Source organism: Histoplasma capsulatum, genomic scaffold, assembly GCF_000149585.1.
Source record: "Histoplasma capsulatum NAm1 scaffold_1 genomic scaffold, whole genome shotgun sequence".
Classification (NCBI taxonomy): Eukaryota; Fungi; Ascomycota; class Eurotiomycetes; order Onygenales; family Ajellomycetaceae; genus Histoplasma; species Histoplasma mississippiense.
Genome location: NW_001813982.1, coordinates 1,636,830 through 1,657,100, shown reverse-complemented (window position 1 = coordinate 1,657,100; position 20,271 = coordinate 1,636,830). Strand labels below are relative to the sequence as shown.

The window sequence follows — 20,271 nt, the reverse complement described above, 5'->3', positions numbered from 1 at the left end:
GGTCAAGCACAACAATCCCGAGACAACCAGGAATGTAGTTGCCTTGAATATCGTGAAGCCTTATGGTATACTTCGTTTTCGTGTTCGAGTTTACGTGCATTGTTGCGTTCGACGCCCTTTGCGAGTAGAGTGTAGCCATGCGACAAAAGATGGATTTTAAAAGCTGCCCCACAACTTCCCTTCTTGTAGAGAGGGCGACAGTTGGCATCCGGGCCACGGTCCCTGGAGAGCTGTTCTTGGATAAGAGCACGAAACTCCGCTGGCTGGATCCGTCGCTTAAGGTGAGCTTGATAGTTCGGGCAGGAGGCGTCGAGCGGACCATCGTCTCGTAGGGCCAGCAAGCACTGCTGGGAACAGTAAGGTTGGCTTTTGATCTTTGGTGGTTCAGCAGCATGGTCTATCCAATCCGCATCGCTGTCCTCGCTGGATTGCCCTTTCTTACCAGATTTTTGATACGGGTTAGAGCGGGCTCGAGCGTTTACAGTTCGTCCACGGCGTGCGGATGGTGACAACGGAGATGGAGGTGGAGACGTTGGGGGGGAAGGGCTTCTTGATCGGGGTACAATATCTGTGTGTGGCCGGCATCTGGGTCGTAATGTCATCTGAAAAGGAGGAAGCTTGGAAGGGCGTCGGCCCCGATACAGAGGTGAGGCATGCTTCTGCCGAGCGGTTGGAGGTGTTTGCTCCAGGATATCCGAGTATTCAACCGGCCAGATACCAAGTTCCGCGACGGCATCATACCATTCTTGCGGGGCAGGAGGGGACACTAGAGCTCTTAAGGTAAATGCTAGTACCTGAGCGACGGCAGTTAAATGGAGACTGTCATCATTGATTTCTTCGACATCTAGGCTGGGAGTGCAGACGGAACACATGACGGATGACGGATCGTCAAGAATGCGTAGAAAGATAAAGGCTTCTCCGGTGCACACATAGCCGTACCGGATTCCCTTGGCAACCATGTAGGAGAACAACTGTGTGATGACGGCAGCGACTAACCGCTTCGAGCAGAAATCAGGATCATCTGACTCCTTACCAATTATTTCTTTGGAAGGATGAATGTCCTGAGCCAGCCCTCCCACGATTTCATCCCGAGTGAGCTTGTGGGGCGCCTTGTACTCGATAGCGAGCGCTGGGATGTGCTCATCGCCATCCTGGCGATAGATGCAGAATCGATCTGCCTGTCCTCCCGTGACCACCGTGGTCTCTTTTTTCTTTGTTTTATTCTTCTTGCCCATTCTCTTTCCGGTACTTGATTCAGTCCCGACCATGGGTTCAACGGACGACTGCTGATCACCGGGTTCAAATCATCCGCCCGCGTTGAAAGCCCAAGGTTAGCATGGCTTTCAAAGGTAATCGATCCGCGCAAGCCGAATGCCCGTTTAAGCTCATCATTCTCATATATTCGGTCTACTATGGCCCGCACTTGATTTTCCACCGTTTCCCGTTCATAGTACCGAAGATCCCACTCTGAGGAAATTGGGCTGATAAGTTGGCGAACGTAGTCGAGCTGATGTAGGGAGGGGAAGAGCTTTTCTGTCAAGAAATGGGGATGCTGATCGAGTTTGTGCCACACCTTCATTTGCTCCTCAGTGAATGTCTCCCACAACGTGATGCGAGATGGAACCCTCCGATTTGTCGGTCTCGTTACCGCGCCTTGAGTTGTCCGAGTAGGGTCTGTCACAATCTGGATCGCGACCAACAATTCATGGCAGGCATGTAGAAAGAGAGGCAGTGTTGATGACTCCGCACTCGAAGCCAGAGCTTCTGCTTCTTCACGTCGTCGTTGCTCTTCTTCACGTCGTCGTTGCTCTTCTTCACGTCGCCTTCTTTCGCTTCTCGCCTCAGCTTCCGCGTCTTGACGCCGTCGTCTTTCTTGATCAAGTTCAGCCAACAATTCTTGTATTTTAGGATCCATTCTAAAGGCATAATCGTATTGTAATCTCCCTGCAATGCTGTAGGTGCTTAATTACAATTCGGAAAAACTACATTGAGCAAACATGGTAAACAAAGTGAACGGAACGGATTATCTTACTTCCGAATATATTTTGAGAACACCCTTTTATTCTGGAAATAATTTTGCTCTGGCATGCGGGTGGATATGGTGAAATATAGACTCTACTTAATTGAGCATATGTAGATTACTTGACTTGCTTTAGCAATCGAGAACCCAGCGCATTTAGGCTCTGCAGAGGTGAGAAGAAGTTGTATTGCAGTGACTGCTGGAGTGACGTATATCCGCTAGTCGTGGTGTATGGGCTTGGAGAAGCTTTTGATGGCAGAAGGTAAAATCGGTAACAGGCCCGTGATACTGGAAGCAAGGCGAGGGGGCTTTGGCGAGTGCAAGATCAACGAAATAAATTTGTAGCCGCACAAATTCGTGTAAGATGATTTGTGGTTAGGATAAGCTTTGGATGTTGGTCCTATACAAGATTGAAGCGCATTTCATGCAACAGCCTCGACGAAAGTAGATGTTGTGGAACAAATTTGGAAAGGTAGCTCCTTGACGAAGAAATCTATTAATTTCACTAAGTTAAGTTAACTATGGCCAGGATCATGATGATTCCCCCAAGTGGCCAGGCGATTCAGTTAGCTCGGCTCGCGATGAGTAGATGCTATGGAAGACGAGCCCTGGGTCACTGCGCAATGACATCACAATATGCAGGCACTGCTTTAATTGATGCAAAAGATATCTAAGGTGCACGTGCTGCCCAAGTCCAATCCTATTATTGTCATGCCTCACTCAATATTCTTCATCGTGGCATTAAACTTCCATTCCACAGCCCATCCTCAGTCAATCCATTGCCCAGTTGTCAATGCATACATAATTTGGGACAATTGCCACTCCATCTTTGGATGTTTAGGGATCCGTTCAAACAACATATCTGTAAACAATACTGCAGTCCACCGTCTTGTAGCTAATGCTGCATATTCAAATCCTTCAGGATAAATCCCAGCATCACCCCAGTCAATCAGCCAAACCTTGCCCTTGGGGTCCAGTATCAAATTCCGGAGTGCAATATCTTGATGTGTAAGAACCAACTTATCAAAACTGAACAGTGGAACAGTATCTGGAGCTTGCTTGAAACTTTGGCAAATTTCAAGTTTGCGGTTAAACCAAGCCTCCATTGCTGTAACATCCCTGAATGGACCACCTCCTATATCACTAAACCAGCACCCTTTGGCCTTGCAAAATTGACAGTCTACCGGGCCTGGTTGTTGGGGTACCTGAGCTGACTGCAAAGCAAGAAAAATAGAAGCCACCTGGGAAACAACATCTTCGCGCTGAGCCTGACTTAAGTCCTCCCAACAGTCCTGGATAATATCGCCTTCAATAAAATCCATGATAAAGTAGCAGTGGCATCCGAAAAATGTGTCTTGTGTCTTGATATTGAGAACTCGATGAACTTTAGGGACCGAGATTGATGTTTTTGCCTCAACTAGCTTCATAATTTCTGCTTCACATGGTCGTACAAGCTCCCCTCCTTTGAGAACCAACGTGCGGGAGAGGCGCACAATACGTGTTCCCTGATAGTCGTGGAGCAATGGCGCAGTATTGAAGAGTTCGATCAGAGTTTCATCGGGGACTTTGGTTATATCGTAACCATCGAGGGGAAACTCGGTCCAGACTGTCTGCTCGCAAGCTGGTAGAGCATCTTCTGTCAGCAGCTTCAAGATTATGGCGGAGGATTTGCCTTACATCAAAATTGGGTGTACCAAGACGTACAACCTTCGTCATTTCGCAGAGACTTTGTGGATTATTATCCTCTCATTAAAAGTTGAGCAAGCGAAATGCTCTCGAGTATCCTGCTTTTCTTTCCTTTGCTGATGTTTTAAGCCCAAGGCCCTAGCAAATCACGTGCCCACCCCTCGCAACCTTGCCAGCTCAAACCGAGTTAACTCACGCAGATTTGACCAACGGAGCAATCATTTCAGCCGACATCACAAGTTGCCTTTTTACTCCATATCCATGGGTGGTCCAATCCATGTTGGGCGCAAGGACTTCGCATACGGCGCTGTTTCAGTGGTATCCAAAGCTGCGGCACAGCAAGAGTATCCATTCCGTCGCGATCAAATAATTACGCTGTAGGATTCATCTTCGCCTGGTTCCTTGCTCGGCGGTTCTATCCGTTCCCACATTCGCGTTGTGCATCAAAGCCAAGCCGGATCAACCCTTTGACCATAATCCTCCCTTTGATTATATATATCACCATCTTTTCCTAGCGAGTTATATTCTCTCGCAGAGTATCATAGATCATAACTTCCTAACAATTCTGCATTTTTGTTCCCCTGTTTGCTTCCCATCACATAATATTAGCATACCAACCTAATTTTTCTCCCCTTACCAGCTCCTAGTTAATCTCACACCAACTCAACAGTCTTTTATACCGTCAAAATGGCGGGACTTTCACAAGAAGATCGCATCATTATCAAGAACCATCCTCTAACCAACTTAGTTGACCGTTTACGAGACGCGCTTCAGGAAGCTGAAAGAATATATGAGTCGCGTCTAATTTCCTACGATGGGGCCGTTGATAGCCTTGACCAACTGTTTCAAAATGTGATTTCAAAACTTGTCTATACGTTACAGGGAGAGGGTGCAGCCTACAGCCTTCCGTCGCGGATAAATGATGGAAATATGGCGTCTGATCTAGCACAATTATTCGAGCGCCTCCAAAAGGCAAAAGGAAGCTTCAGGTACGACGACTACCATCCGCTGGTGCACCTGGTTATTCAAAGGCCTCCCACTGAATCCCAGAATGCCGAACCCTGGAACTTCGATGTCTGGAAAGCTGTATTTACCCTCATTGACACCCTCCCTCGACGAACAACTCCTCCGGCGAGCGTCCCCCCATTCTTTGACGGCACCCCAGTCAAATCCACCTCGTCATCGCAGAAAGGTTCCGAGCAGACACTTGAGTTGGTGAATCCAAGAATCTTCGAGGAGATACATGGCTGCACATTTCGAAACGTCGAGGGCTTCTTTGAGAAATATTTTGAGGAGAAGAACTGGAGCCGCAAAGCAGATGCCATCTGTCGACGCGTGCTGGCCCCAACCAGCGACGGTAATTGGGCCCAGTTTCCCGATCCTCCTACACAGAACAATGTCCTCACCTGGTGGTTTCGTCTTCAAGAAGACCTTCTCTTGGAATCACGCGGCATCTACTACACCACGGCGAGCAAAGCGGATCTTACTGGTTCGAAGGCAGAACGGCAAGTCGACCTTCTTTTGCGAGCTAGGGGTGGTACCCCCTCGCGAAACAAACACGACTGGAGAGACATCCTGGTAGTTGGCGAGCTCAAAAAATCCACGGAGGAGATCAAGACCAAGGACACTCTGCTTCAGATGAGCCGCTACGTGCGCGAGGTCTTTACCGCCCAGCCCACCCGGCGGTTCATCCACGCGTTCGCCGTCTGCGGGACCAAGATGGAGGCGTGGGTGTTCGACCGTTCGGGTCCCTATAGCTCCGGCATCATCGACGTCTACGAGGACTCAAGACGGTTCTTTCAGGTGCTTGTTGGCTACACCATGATGAGTGATGAGGAACTAGGACTGGATAGTTTTATTGCTAGGGATGAAGACAGCAACAAATCAATAACCATCAAAGGGCCTGGAACCTTAGACGGAAAAGTGCTGCGGCTGGGTGAAATACTTTCCTTTCAACGTGCCATCGTGTGTCGCGGGACCACGTGTTTTCTCACAAACGATGGACAAGGCGTAGCTAAATTCTCGTGGGTGTCGGACAAGCGGCGGCCGGAGGTGGAACTCCTCAAGCTAGCATGTCAAAAGAATGTCCAAGGAGTCGCAAGGATCATCGGTCACGGTACCATCACCAGCATCGCCGACATGCGCTGCGGTCTGACGTTCGACAAGCGCCACCACTTCAAAAGCGCACCCCCCAGCGCAGCCTCCTCATTTCATCAATCTCAGCCGCTCATCGAGCCGCGCCGCTTAGATATCCGCCGAAAGTCATCTTCCAGGAAACGCAGATCCCCGGATAAGGGGATGCAGGTGTCCAAACGATCGCGTTCCATCAATCAACCATCAAGGGACGCCCAGGAGGAGAACGAACTAGCTTTCTCCATTCAGTCAGCGCACAAACCGAGCCTCTTCGACAGAAATGGCGAGGAACTGTATGACAACCGTGTCCTCCGCTGTCTAGTGATATCGCCAGCTGGCCGGCCGATCTACAAGTACGAATCACCCTTGGAGCTGCTCAAGGCACTTCGCGATGCAATAAAGGCGCATCGATCTCTTTACCTGGATGGAAACATTCTTCATCGGGATATTTCGGAGAACAACATAATAATCACCGATCCAGACAAGGCGGATGGCTACTCTGGCATGCTGATCGATCTGGATCTTGCCAAAGAAGTTGGAAGTGGGCGAAGCGGCGCGCGGCACCAGACTGGCACAATGGAGTTCATGGCAATCGAGGTGCTGCTGAATATCGACCATACCTATCGGCATGATCTTGAGTCTTTTTTCTACGTGCTTATCTGGCAGTGCGCCCGCCACGGTTGGGAAAAATTAATGCAATTGCAGAAGTTATATCAGTTACGGGCCTGGTCAGACGATAGTATGCTAAACAAATGGTGCACGGAAAGTCATGAGAAAAACCTCAATCAAGGTGAATTTGAGCACATCTTAACGAATGATTTTTCTCCACCGAAAGACAGTATGCTGAAGGAGTGGTATAATGGAACTTATAAAAAAATCGCAAGAATCAAGCGAACCGATATGGGTGCAGATGGGCTTGAGGATATTTTGACTGAGTTTCCTCCAGCATTTGTGTTTGCTAAACCGCTTTGCAGAGCTATACGAGACATTCTTTTCCAGTACGGGGACAGAGGAATTATCGTTGGCACCCCGCAAGATCCGAAGCGTTTATATAATCCTGTTATCAAGGCATATGATGATGCAATCGCCAAAATCAAATCTTGAGTGTGATGAATCGGGCAAATATATCTCTTCACGTCAAACATGTAACTACTCAACAAACCCTCAAGGACCATTTACACAAGTGCAAAATAGAAATCCGTGTACAGTCAAGTATTTCCAGAATATTTCTCGACAGAAGTGAAGGCGCATGATCACCAGAGAGAGGGGCATCAGTTTCACGTGGTTGTATGCTTTTAGAGGCTTTCAAGGCGAGCGGGACTGATGTCACTAGAGCGCGAGCGCAAATCATTCCAACTCTCTTATGCCACCAAGCCTCGAGATCAGCCTTCGCGTTCTTTACGAGGTCTTTGTATCTTTCAAGGATTTCAGCATTGAGAGCGGATCTGCGACTGACCCGGTTATTAGTCAACCGGCCGTGTGCCTATGCACAAGACCAGCCAGTGCTTGTGTGAAACAGTTGATGTCGTCACCCATGTACCTTAACTTGGCCCAGTCTCGAAAGCTCGTCCGACGACAATCGGACCGCGATGAACATTTCATAATTTCCTCTTTAAATTCTTTGCAGGCATTTCCGCAGCGTAGTAAGGGAAGTTTAAGAGCAGAGAGGTCTACATTGGCATTGACCGTGTCCGTGAGTGGGCTTAGAACCTCACCCAATTCCTCAAGCTCCTCAAGAAGGTCGCGTACAGTTTTAGGATGAGACTGAAAACGCTTGATGGTCTCATAAAGCGTGATGCTAGACTTAAAGGCAAAGGCAGTCAAAGTCAGTAGTCCGGAAGCGAGGCTTATAGGTTCTGCCATCCTGTCCATCCCTATGATAAATGGGAGAGTGGGGATGGGTGGGAAGTCGATGCTTGTGCCCCAGAATCGCGGGGTCAGCTTGGGTTTCAGCGCCCACTGGGCTGACACCAAACTGGATTTCGTCTCGTTTGAAGCTCAGGCGCTAAGCTGGGGGCACCGCAATCACCGATTAACATTACACAGCACCAATACACTGAGATTCGTCATCTTGGCACTGGGCGAGGCCGGAAAAAAATCCCTCTGAAATACGTCCGATTCCTTACTGCGTTTGGCAGGTCGAGGTGCGTACCTACAATGCTGGGATGAATTGTTCAAGGGACCACCAGAAGGGATGCAACCAGGATTCTTGCTGAGCTGATTGCCAAGTTTCCGCCAGAGGCAAGAAGAAAGTGCACACTGTTCAAGTTACGGCACATTAGCCTCGAGCAGTCTACTCTTATTTCCCTTGATAACACCTGCAGTGCTGGCCCCTGGGCAACCAGATCTCCTTTCAGGAGCCTCGCTGATACCTGTAGTTTCTGTTGCGCTTCCACAACTTATCTGTGATGGCGGCCCTTTTTGGTGTACAGATTTTTGCCAGCAGTTGTAGAGCAGGACTACTTTGTGGCTAGGGAGCACTTGGATGCACAATCACTACCTTTGATCAACACTAAAACTCTAGGAGCTTCTTGTTGCACATGCACCTTGTGGGAAAGTGCCAGCACAAGAATAACCATATCGACTATATCCAATGAGCACCGCAAGGGAGTACCACCCACAAGACCGATGGACCACATGAGGATGGCACCCACAAGGGAATAGCTGGTTCTATATTAGAATCCTACACAAAGAAAGCACATAGGCCACGCGGGCGGATAACAACCACAGCACAGTATGAACCAACAATCTCAACAACTTGGCATGGACAGAGACACTCCGATTATCCGACTCTCCCCACCCCTCGCATTCATTATCCTCATTTTCGACGTGACGGGCTGGGCGGTCAGCAATAAAGCTCACTGGATATGGAAATAAATGCTCACCGGTAACGAAATGTTACGCGCCGCATCGCGATCCCCTTTCTCAGAAGCCTGTAGATCAGGATCATATTGTTCCTGGTCCTCTGTTTCAATCGTCTCGAGTATCGCAGACATTCCCTTGAGTATTTCCATCATTTCGAGCACCTGGCTATGTGTCTCCATGATTTCTTTTGAGTGAACACTATTCTCCGCGCCCTTGATGTCTGAGGATGTTGCTGAGGGTCTTCGCATGTCATGGTTGGCATTCGGCATTGCGGCGGATTATGCTTTAATCTCCTGTTGCAAGTCAGGTGGGTTTCTGGATAGCAACAGTGTTTCTGTTGAGATACAAATTTGAGATTGATTTGCCGAGTATGATTTATGATGGTCTAAGAGTATAAATATAAATATCCGGAGTCGGAGAGGTATACACATACTCCTCTCCAGGGCTGGAAACAAATATACGGATTAAAATGAATCGAAGAAAACCCAAAGTAGAGTGACAAAGAAATGGGAGGGAAGAAACAAACAAACCAGAGACAAACAAAGAAACAGGACAAAAAAAAAGAAAATACCATACCAGAGCTGTAGGCAAGGTAGACACTGAGCTGAGATGTGATAGGCGGTATCAATGGTGCTCCTGGGCCAGAATAAAATATGAGAAGCAAACAACATCAAACGAGAGAAACCAAAGCAAACAAGCAAACAAGACGGGCAAAGTACGGAACAAATCAGAACCAAAATTGAGCCAAAATTGAACACGTTACACAGAGATTCTAACCAATTGACTTCGCGATTCCGCGTCCACCGCCCCTGCGTGATCCCGTTTTCTGGCTGAAATGCCTGTGACCCGCCAGAGCGGTCGGCGAAGGCCGTTTGTCCTTCCACTCCATGTGGAATTCTTTGACCAACTCCTCGCAGCCCGGGATCATATCACTCCGCGGTTGCCATGTAGGCATCCATGCAACACGGTACTCCAGAGTTGCCTTGCCCCCTCGCATGCGGATCCGGGAATCCAGTACCTTTTTGACCCGCCACCTCTTCCGAGCCGCACCGACGTGGTCAACCGGGATTAGGGGTCGACTCCGTGGGCGTGGAGAGACACCGGTGTGGGGTCCAGCGGAAGTGGTCACTTCGTCTGCGGTAATGAGAGGGGTTTCTGTTGAGGGTCAGTGGGAGACCGCGGGACGGGAATTGAAGGACGCTTACCTGAAACTTCTCGTAATGCCAGCGAGGCTCTGCTAACCCTAGCCATCCCATCCAGCTCGCCACCTCGATTCGTGGACGTCTCGCGGACAAACAGCATTGATGGATAAGTCGGCGTATCTGCAGACTCGCCTCTCTGCTCATCATCGTGGCTAATCACCATCGAGTCATCTACAACAATTGGGTCATCTGAGATGGGGCTGAAGTTAGCAGATCGGTAGAACATATCTGAGTGAGCCTGGAGACGGACCTCTACTTTCACCTGCCTGGCATGTGTGAAGCCCAAATTCAGGGACGCTTTCCGCAGCTATATCCGCCTTTACTGGTATATCACGGCAGCCACTGGAAGAATCACGAAGATCCGATCTGCAGGGGACTGCGGCATGGTTGGTGATATTTCTCCGGCTCCTGTCAAGCGGTTGAGTCCCGTCATCCGACGAGATCTGCTCCAGAATCCTGTCAAAATCATTTTGTGGATTGTCGGGCGACTGGGAGTGTTGACTTGCATGAAAGATGGGAGATGGAGCAGATGGAGACAGGCGACGGGGGAAAGAGTGTCCGAGCTGTTGTGAGGGGTGGGATAGGGAAGAGGAAATGTCGGCGGTGGGAAAGGGTCTCTGTGCTGGGGGATTGGGAGGTGTGGGGATTGTAGCAAGGCTCGGGTTCTGTGGTTTATGGGGATTCAGGAGATTTGGTGGTCGGTAGAATTGGACATTGTTCATGGTGACTGCGGGCATTCTTTGCTCTGTACGGGCGTGTGTGCGTGCTTTTCCGTGGGATTTGGGGTTCGGGAAGATGTGATTCTCGATCTGCAAACATTGCCTCTGGGGGAAACACCTGGCCATTTTATAGAGCGACAACCAGCCCAGCCGCTGGCAGAGTGTGGCGAACGGCCGTCCCCACCCCACTTCGTAGTTAGACCCAGCATCCTTGGAAAACCTCACCTCCGCAGTCTGGCCAGGGAGCCAACCGCCCGCTCAGCGGGAATCAATTGCAATGAAACGCATGACAATGCAAGCCGTCGAGCCTGGGTTCCTCTGAACCACACCGTCGATCGGTCCAGAGCCACGGAGCATCAGAAGTTCGCCGGGGACCACAAACCCAGAGAGATGCCCAGCGAGACCGCGTGTCATTTCGATCCTGGGTATCCATGGATATGAACGCAGATGGTCATGGGTTCGTAGAGTCGACGACGAATGGATGGGACATGATGGATACATGCGGTGGCTCGGACGCCTTTGGATCATACAAGAAGCTCCACCTCACTGTCACACGACCGCTGCGCCCCCAGCTCGCTTCACCAGCTGGAGTCACCTCAGCGCCCGGTTCACCAATGAATAAAATCGTTGGCCTGGCGATGGCCCACAGCGCGAAGCTGGAAAACCATGCCTGAATACAAGGGATACACGGTCGACAACTGCAGAACGGCCAATGCGACCATCGAAATCAGCCGGAGGTCCAGTCATTGAAGGCGGCATTCTACGTCCAGACCTCTCCCAGTCACCTCCTAGCGTACAGCCGCATTCCTCGTAATCTCGCTACGCCACAGGGGTGTCGGATGAAGGCAATCTCGAACTCCGCCGTCGTGAGGGATTTTTGCCATTGGTCGATGGCATGATGCGCATGCGCTGAATGGCAGTTCGAACGGAAGAAGAAGGAGGAGGACGACGGCAATGCGAATGAACCACAGCAGTAACAGAGCGAGGGAGCGCAGTTCGAGACGTCTGGGAACGAAGGAACGGCACAAGGTGAGCGAGGAAATGAAGAATTCGGGCGCAATGCACGTAGTTGTAATCCTCCAGATTCACATGGCCTGCCGAGAAGACGGAACAGAGCGGAAGGCACAGATCTGAGAAATTTGAAAAGGGCAGAGGGATTATTTTTCTCTGGCGAGGAAAATGTGACGGTGAAAGAGTTCGGCAATGGAGATCGGCAGATTATTTCCTGCTGGGACAGCGGGCTGAGAAGGTGGGAAGGGATAAGTGGCAAGGGAGAAGGAGAAAGCGGGACGAGAAGGGTGAGATGGAGGAGGAAAATTGGGAAGATGGAAGGTGTGTGGGCGAAAAGGGAAGAGGAGCGACCTTATATAGATATTCCGGCGCACATCGATGATGTAACTCAGGGCGGCGAGGTCAGGGCGCGCCAAACCCAAAGGGGTGACGGCAGGGCCCAGTGGGCCAATGGGCGGCGTCCGCGACGGCAGGCCAGGCCCGTTCGGGGATACCTAATTCTGAGAGTATAATTCATACAGATTTTATCAATTAATATTTGTTAATAATTAATTTACACAATCAACTCCTCTTCTGCATTCACTCATTTTTATCATTGTGATTTTATATAACTCTCAATGTTTTTCTGCTCTGTGCTCTGTGTTCATATAATTTTTAACAATTCTTTCATATAATTTTTAATATTCTTCTATTTCATGCTTTGCATTTATATAATTTTTAACAATTTTTTTATGTAATTTTTAATATTTTTCTGCTCTGTGCTTCACTGTGAAACAGCTTTTGATATTTTTTCACTCTGATTTCTTTTTTATAAAAACCCTCTTCATACAATCTTTTCTTTTGATCTCTTTTTTCTTTCTTTTCTTAATCAATTTATAATTTGTATTTAGAATAGTGTTAGATTGTTAATTGAAATATATTCATTATATAAATTAAGAGGATATTCTTCTCTACTTTCTGTAAAGCCTTTCAGACATGACAGCGGTGGTTCCTCTCAGAAAATTATATTATAATTCTATCATGAATGACTATATATCAGATCAAAAATAAATGTGCAGTTTGATAAATGCAATGAATTGAGTTTTATCAAAAATTACCATCTGAATTCTGTTTCTCCCTTTCTGTGTATATAGAAATTTCTTCAGTATAACACATCTTCATACTCTTCAGAAGGCTTCTGAAACACAAATAATGCTCATACTTCTCTAAAATGTTAAATTTATATATACATACATACATACATATCATAAATTCAACTTATATCAAATAAAATTGACAGATTAGCAGGTTCTATAAATGACAATTGCAATAATTAATCACTTTCTTTCATGTCAAATTCAGTTTCTTCAACAATCTAGATATCAATTGAGAGTGAATATCAACATCAATGTAATGTGACGGCGCCGAGGCGGTTGCTACTCGGCAGCGGCACAGAGGAGGATGGTATATAATGGGAAGCCTTATGGGTGGGCTTGATTATCTCGCTTGAACCGCGAACTCGTAGAATACTATACAAATACTGAACTACCAGAGGTACTCGGCACACTAAGAATATTGTATGAGGACAGTGGTAACTCTGGTATCTTATTGTCAAAAGATAAAAGACGAATCGCTGGCTCCTGGAATAGAGAGCCAGCATCTAGCTATTCTATATAGACAACGGGCAGCCATCCTCCCCTCACTCTATAAGCGAGGGTAGCCGAAGCAACTCCGCAGTGGCGCTGCATTGATCTGCCAGAAGGAATCCAGACCCCGTATAGAAACAGGATTCTCATATCTCATCAATCGGATCCTCTTCTATTGCATCCGAATGATGTCATAGGGTGGTTGGAAACCGGTTCGGACACCTGCGTGACGTTATGGGATAGATGGGATTATCTGAGGGGAAGCGATGGGCCGTGTGGAGCCGTCACGGGGCCTTGGCACAACCAAGGGTGTGACAATGCCCTCCCCTTTAAAGGCATAGTCCCGATGCCTCAAGATTACCGGATTGGGAATTATCTTTGTTGTGTAGCAACGGTTGCCAACCGCTTTGGCAGCGCGCGCGCTGCGCGGCATAAAGGAATGGGTGAGTCTTATTCGACGTGATTCTTCTGCTGAATGCGCAGTCCTTCTTTTTTCTCCCCCCCCCCTGGTCTGCAATAGTGAGTGCATGGGAACGTCGTCCTTGGGAAGACAGTTAGGGGCTTATTCTGATGTTTTCTAGTGGGTAAAAAACGTCTACGTGGTGCAGCTGCAGCCTCTGTCGCGGCCAAAAGAGCCAGGTTGGAGGCGGAGGCGGAGACACCTTAGCAGCTGTGGGGTTCTGCTCCTCCCCCCCCTGCCGCTGTCACACCGCCCCCCCCGCCAATCAACAGGGCGATGTATGACCCCGCATGGTCGTTCGGAGAGGACCTCAGGGAGAGCTTGGTTCCGGGGACAGCGGCTCAAATGAGTCCAGTCCGTAGTTCCCCTCTTGCAGAGCGCCCGAGCCCTGCTCAGGGTGCCTGTGGGTCGGGTCCGCAGGGTTCCTTTGTTTTCTCCTTGTGGGGAAACCCCGGTGCGGCGCCTGGCTGGCACCGCTACCTGCCTTCGCTGCGCCAAGCAGCTTCGAGAAGGGGGGATCCTTTGCACCCGCCCCTCCGCCCATTCACGCTGTTTCCGTTGCGTGAAAAACAACGACACCTGCCTTCCTGTACGTACTGCTCCTTCTGTAACGGCGCCGTGCCGGTTCTGACAAGGCGTATAGGTGCCAAAGCAGTACAGGGCCAAAGTTGTGGATCTCCAGGCGTTGGCGGATTCCGTCCGTTCTGGGGAGGTTCCCAAGGCCCGTCTGGAGAAGGAGGCGAAAGCGTGGGTCTCCGAGGTGGAAAAACACCTCAGAATGGCCGGCCCTAAGAAGAAGGGGTCGGCCGGCGCCGCCGTTGGAAGCGCCACGGAGACAAATCGTTTGTTGGAGAGGATCTCGCTCCAATTGGAGCAGGTGACTGAGGTGCTTTGCAAATTGGTAAGTTGACACTTTGTTGTACTTTCCTACACCCCCCTGCGGCGCCGCAGCGCTAACTCCACGGCAGGCAAAGGTGCCGGTGCCAGGGACTCCGTCGGTGGAGGAGGAGTTCGGTGGGGGTGAGGTGGTGGAAGAATGAGGCTTTCAGGTGTTTTCTTCGATCTTCGCGGGCTTCGGCCCTTATAGAATAATAGCGACCCTCAGGCCAAATAAAATTGCATTAATTGTTGGTTCTTCATATCCCTTTTTTCCTTTCTACCGCTCTGAGATCTTTGAGCTGCGTAACCTCATTAAACTCCTAAAAACCCCTAGGGAAAAATAGGAGAAGAGTGTTACAGCGTCTTCGAGGCACCGGCTCACCACCGCGAGATCATCTCTAAAAAACCCTTTGGGAAAAAGAAGAAGTCTCAAGCAGCAGCTCTTGCCTAACCACACCTCTGACGTGCAGCGGGGCGGTCTCTACTAGCCACCTCATATTTTGCGATCTCTTCCTCGGCATTCTCTAAATGCTCAAGCGGTTCCCATGAGTTCTCGGATGATGGATAACCTTCCCATTTGACAAGGTATTGAACTTTGTTGTAGTGCATTCGTTTGTCCAATATTCCTTCTACAAGATATTCGGTATTACCCTCAATCTCGACGCCATCCGGCCGAGGCGGCTCCGCCCCGGGTCGTTGCTTATAGGGTTCCAAATAGGAAATGTGGAAGACAGGATGGATAGATTTGAATCCTGAGGTTAGTTTCAACTCATATGCCTGCTTACCCACTACCCTTATTATCGGGAAAGGTCCCAACCATCGCTCACTGAGCTTCTTGCACGGTCTCGTCGTCTTGATGTTCTTTGCTGAAAGTAACACTTGATCCCCTATTGAGAACTTCATTGGAAGGTGTTTTCGATTATAGTATTCCGCCTGTCGCTCCTGGGCGCGGCGGATGCTTTTCGCCGCCTCCCCGTGGATTCTATCCAGAAGCTCCAATCTAGCTTTTACTTCTGGCACCGAGGGGTACTCTGTCCCACGATCCCGTTCGACATTCCGACTGTCTATCCCCCCCTTTAGGACGTCGTCCGCGACGTCACTAGGTAATGAAGGATTATACCCATAACAAGCATAAAAGGGGGACACTTTTAAGGTTGCATTCTTTGCATTGTTATATGCGAATTCGGCGGTCGGAAGGTGTCTAGGCCAGTCATTCTGATGATATGAACAGAACGCCCGAAGATGGTGTTCTAATGTCTGATTCTGACGTTCAGTCTGGCCATCTGTCTGAGGATGGAACGCGGTGCTGAGAAGGCGCCTTATCGTAAGGTGATAGCAAAAGGCCGACCAGTATTTACTGGTGAAAAGGGATCCTCGGTCTGACACTAACGATTTCGGAGAACCGTGATCACGAATGATGGCATCTAGAAACAGGTCAGCCAATTCAGGGGCTTTAACCTTCTTGTGGGTAGGGATATATTTGGCCATCTTTGTAAAGCGGTCGACAATAACTAGAATTGAGTCATATCCTTTGACTCTTGTCGACTTCGGCAGGTCAACTATGAAATCCATCGATAGATCCTGCCATGGGCCCTTTGGAACAGGCAGTGGCGCCAACTCGCCATATTGCTTGTGCCGCGGAACCTTTATCCTCTGGCAGACATCACAAGTTTCAACATACTCCTTGACATCTGTCCGAAGCTTGTCCCAAACGTACTTACGTCTCAGGAGCTCTTCAGTCTTCTCTAATCCGAAGTGCCCAGCATGGGGATCATCGTGATGAATCCTCAATAACTCCTGGCGCACCGCCCTGCTACGAGGGACAAAGACTGAACCATTTAGCAGTAGGAGTCCACATTCCCCTAGTTGCCAGCGACTTGGTTCCTCGGCGGCACCGCCCCGCTCAGGGCTTGCCCCTTCCAAGTTCGACCCGGATCCTTCCTCCTTCAACTTCTGGATTCGAGCCGCAGTAAGGGCGTCCCCCTGCTGCAACTCACCAATGAATTCTAGAAGCCGTTGGGTTGGAAGGTTGTAGACCGTTTCGTCTTCCGCCAATTCAATGGCAGCAAAACGTGGCACGAGAAGTTCATGACCTTCAGTGCCAGTCCCCTGCGGGGACCCGAGTTCTCCTCCACCTGTATAGGGTCGCGCAGCTGCCTTACCGGCGCCGTTCCCAAGCTTTAGAGAACCCCAACCCCCTGCAGCCAGTTTCTTCTGCAGTGATGGTAGAGGTCCCTTTGTAGGATCCTCATCCCCATCAACGATATCATAATCGGGTCGCCTTGATGGCGCATCGGCGGGGTTAAGCCGACCTGGACGGTATCGGATAAAGAAATCATACTCCGAAAGCAGCTCCGCCCACCTGGCTTGACGTCCTGTCAAGCTCTTTGTTGTCAAGAAGTAACGCAAATTTGCATGGTCGGTGAGAACTTGCACCGGATACTTGCAACCTTGAAGGTAGTGTCGCCAAATCTTAAAGGATTCAACTATTGCCAACATCTCTTGATCATGAGTATCATACCTTCTTTGCGTGAGCGATAGCTTCTTGGAGAAGAAGGCCACTGGTCTCCATTCACGGCGCCTTGTAGGTTCTGTGAAAAAGCCTTCTCCTACAGGCATTCCATTGCCTGTATCTCCAGAGGTTATTAACCCCCGATCCTTCCAACGTTGGAAAGTCTCCGGTGTCAACTGCGAAAAGATTCCGCAGACACCATTCCCAGATGCATCAGTTTCACACTGACTGGGTAGGCCGGGGTCGAAGTGATTTAACATCGTGGCATCTGCAAAAGCTTGCTTCAATTCTTCAAACGCCCTCACAGCGTCTTGGGTAAGGATAAACGGTCCCGTTTTCCTGCCTTTAACACTTCCCTTTAACAAATCTGTAAGGGGGGCAGCAATCCGCGAATACGCATAGATGAACCGTCTATAGAAATTCGCGAACCCTAGGAATACCTGCACCTCGCGGTACGTGCGCGGCGCCGGCCAGTCCTCGATGGCGGAGACCCGGCTCCTGTCCATTGAAATGCCATCAACCCCAACAATATAACCTAAGAAATCAATCTCCTGTGTGTAGAACGAGCATTTCTCAGTGTTCGCATAGAGCTGGTGTTGCTTCAAGCGATCCAACACCTCCCGAACGTGGGTATCATGTTCTTTTTCCGTTTTCGAGAAGATTAGGATGTCGTCCAAGTATACTATGCAGGAGACATCGACAAGGCCCCGCAGCGCCTCATTTATGTAGGCCTGGAAGGTGGCCGGAGCGTTGCAAAGACCAAAAGGCAAAACGAGATATTCAAAATTGCCGTACTTGGTACGAAAAGCTGTCTTCCAAATGTCGTCTTCGTTAACTCTTATTCTATGATAGGCGTCCCGTATGTCAATCTTCGAGAACACCCTTGCTCCGGATAATCGATCGATCATCTCATCAATTAATGGTAGTGGATAGCGATCCTTAACCGTCACCTTATTGAGGCCCCTGTAGTCTACGCAGAGGCGTAGCCTACCGTCCTTCTTGGGCACGAATAGTATAGGTGCCCCCGCTGGACTCTTCGATGGGCGTATCCAGTTCTTTGACTGCGCTTCTTCAAGATATTTGCGCAGAACGTCCAATTCCTTTACTGACAAATTGTAAAGGGGTCCGTACGGCGCTGTCGCGCCCTCTTCAAGATGGATCTTATGTCGCACTTTGGTATCAGGAAACTTCGCTGCTTCCTTTTCTGAAAAAACGTCCTTGTAATCTGTGAAGAGACGTTGCGTTCGTCCACCTTCAGTGGTAGACATCACTGCTAATCTGGCAGTGAGGGTGGCGGCTTCTCCGCCTGCCTCCAAGTCCAAGTCACCTGCTACACAGTATATCGACTCAATCTTATCCTCGAGATTCTTCCGATGGAACTCTTCGGGTTCCTCTATAGCTGCCTCTTCGTCGGTGAGGCGGTACCGCCACGCCTGAGTGACCCAGTCGATGAGAGGATTGTTTTCTCTCAACCACGGGAGACCTAGGATGACGTCCTCATCTATGATGTTGACAGCGTGGAGGAGCAGACTGCTCCCCTTGGAGGTTCCTTCAGAGTCCGTGGCCTCACACTTTGTTTGAATGATGCCGAATCGGTGGCATTTTGTTCCATCTGTAAACTTTGCGTGGCCCGGCGGACCTATCTTTTTCCAACCCTTCATGAGTGAAAAGGAATAGGATATGAAGTTAGCGTCCGCCCCGGAGTCGACTAGGCACCTCACTGGCACCTCCCCTGATGGGGTATTCATCTTCAAGGTTACATGGACTCGGAGTCGTGAGGATTGTCAATCCTCCTTGGGTTTTTCCTTTTTATCTTCAGTGGATACATTTGCCAGAAGGGGAGTCGTCTTCGAGGAGGTATCTCCTCGGTTCCTTCCCTTCTTCGACTTACGGCAATCACTGGCAAAATGACCTGAGATTCCGCAGTTAAAACAAAGGTTGTTATCCAGTCTATTTTGGCGTTCCTTTGCAGTAAGTGAAGAACTGGAACGCTTTGAGTTCTTCTTTGCATCATCCGCACCGGAGCCGTCATGGCGCCGTTTTGATCCTGTTGTCGGTTGCTTTGAGGGAGTCTTGTCCCCCTTCTTCTCATGGTGTTGATTATTCAAATAGATTCGAGAAGCCAGGTTGACAAGCTCGGTGCGATTGGTGGGCGGACTTTGATATTGCGATATCGTCGTCCGCACCTTATGAGTCAGCTTCGCGAGGTAAAGCTGCGTTTTCAATAGATCCAAATCATCAGACAGTTCCTCCCAATATTCTTCGAATCTTGCATTGAAATCGGAAGGATTCTCGTCGTCTTGTTGACGTAGTGAGTTGAACCGCTGCGCCGCTGTGAAGGCGCGGTTACGGTGGTCTTCAATCTGGTCCAGAAGGAAGTTCTTGAATTCTTCCCATGTCATGGCAGCATTGCTACGCTCAAGCTCCCTTTCCTTGGTCGCCCATGTAGTTGCAGTGGTGCCTTCGAGGAGGCTCGCGGCGTATATGACTCGTACCTCATGAGTATTAAACTGGCTCAGGTTAAGGCGGAATTTCCGTTCAAGGGCTCTCGTGAAGCTGTGGAATTCAGACAGCGTCTTGCCCTTGTAATTCGGCGGATCTCCAACCTTGATCCCTTTATCTCCATGGTAGACATAGGAGTGTAGGGGCCGCGGCGGTGGCAGGGCGGCTGGAGGGCCCATGCCAAGGTGAGCGGCGGGTTCAGGAATCTCAGATTCCTGCCGGGGTAGAGGTGTACGCGCTCTAGGGGACGACGTGGAGGCTCCCCCAGAGGGTGCAGTCCCAGCACGGGTGCGTGGGGCCATATCGATCAATAGAGCTCGACTGATTCAAACGTGTAACCAGGTCGAGCGATTCGAATTGTAATGTGACGGCGCCGAGGCGGTTGCTACTCGGCAGCGGCACAGAGGAGGATGGTATATAATGGGAAGCCTTATGGGTGGGCTTGATTATCTCGCTTGAACCGCGAACTCGTAGAATACTATACAAATACTGAACTACCAGAGGTACTCGGCACACTAAGAATATTGTATGAGGACAGTGGTAACTCTGGTATCTTATTGTCAAAAGATAAAAGACGAATCGCTGGCTCCTGGAATAGAGAGCCAGCATCTAGCTATTCTATATAGACAACGGGCAGCCATCCTCCCCTCACTCTAT

At 49.5% G+C, this 20,271-nt stretch overlaps 6 protein-coding genes across 6 annotated transcripts; 2 read left to right on the top strand and 4 right to left on the bottom strand.

Annotated features, from left to right (window-relative positions):
• Nucleotides 1-2: 2 nt before the first annotated feature.
• Nucleotides 3-1,915, bottom strand: HCAG_00480 (predicted protein; the record flags this gene model as incomplete). Its single annotated transcript, XM_001543384.1, has 2 exons — nucleotides 3-1,204; nucleotides 1,282-1,915. The coding sequence occupies 2 exons, from the start codon at nucleotides 1,913-1,915 to the stop codon at nucleotides 3-5; spliced, it is 1,836 nt and encodes a 611-aa protein (XP_001543434.1).
• Nucleotides 1,916-4,393: 2,478 nt separating this feature from the next.
• Nucleotides 4,394-6,943, top strand: HCAG_00479 (predicted protein; the record flags this gene model as incomplete). The annotated part of the gene is made up of 1 exon (XM_001543383.1): nucleotides 4,394-6,943. One exon carries the CDS (start codon nucleotides 4,394-4,396, stop codon nucleotides 6,941-6,943), a length of 2,550 nt encoding a protein of 849 aa, XP_001543433.1.
• Nucleotides 6,944-7,306: 363 nt separating this feature from the next.
• On the bottom strand, nucleotides 7,307-7,702 carry HCAG_00478 (predicted protein; the record flags this gene model as incomplete). Its single annotated transcript, XM_001543382.1, has 1 exon — nucleotides 7,307-7,702. One exon carries the CDS (start codon nucleotides 7,700-7,702, stop codon nucleotides 7,307-7,309), a length of 396 nt encoding a protein of 131 aa, XP_001543432.1.
• A 1,774-nt stretch (nucleotides 7,703-9,476) lies between these two features.
• Nucleotides 9,477-10,643, bottom strand: HCAG_00477 (predicted protein; the record flags this gene model as incomplete). The annotated part of the gene is made up of 3 exons (XM_001543381.1): nucleotides 9,477-9,859; nucleotides 9,910-10,077; nucleotides 10,157-10,643. The coding sequence occupies 3 exons, from the start codon at nucleotides 10,641-10,643 to the stop codon at nucleotides 9,477-9,479; spliced, it is 1,038 nt and encodes a 345-aa protein (XP_001543431.1).
• Nucleotides 10,644-13,086: 2,443 nt separating this feature from the next.
• On the top strand, nucleotides 13,087-14,761 carry HCAG_00476 (predicted protein; the record flags this gene model as incomplete). Its single annotated transcript, XM_001543380.1, has 5 exons — nucleotides 13,087-13,102; nucleotides 13,459-13,704; nucleotides 13,843-13,900; nucleotides 14,382-14,622; nucleotides 14,690-14,761. The coding sequence occupies 5 exons, from the start codon at nucleotides 13,087-13,089 to the stop codon at nucleotides 14,759-14,761; spliced, it is 633 nt and encodes a 210-aa protein (XP_001543430.1).
• A 286-nt stretch (nucleotides 14,762-15,047) lies between these two features.
• Nucleotides 15,048-19,916, bottom strand: HCAG_00475 (hypothetical protein; the record flags this gene model as incomplete). Its single annotated transcript, XM_001543379.1, has 3 exons — nucleotides 15,048-18,767; nucleotides 19,004-19,062; nucleotides 19,133-19,916. The coding sequence occupies 3 exons, from the start codon at nucleotides 19,914-19,916 to the stop codon at nucleotides 15,048-15,050; spliced, it is 4,563 nt and encodes a 1,520-aa protein (XP_001543429.1).
• Nucleotides 19,917-20,271: the final 355 nt, after the last annotated feature.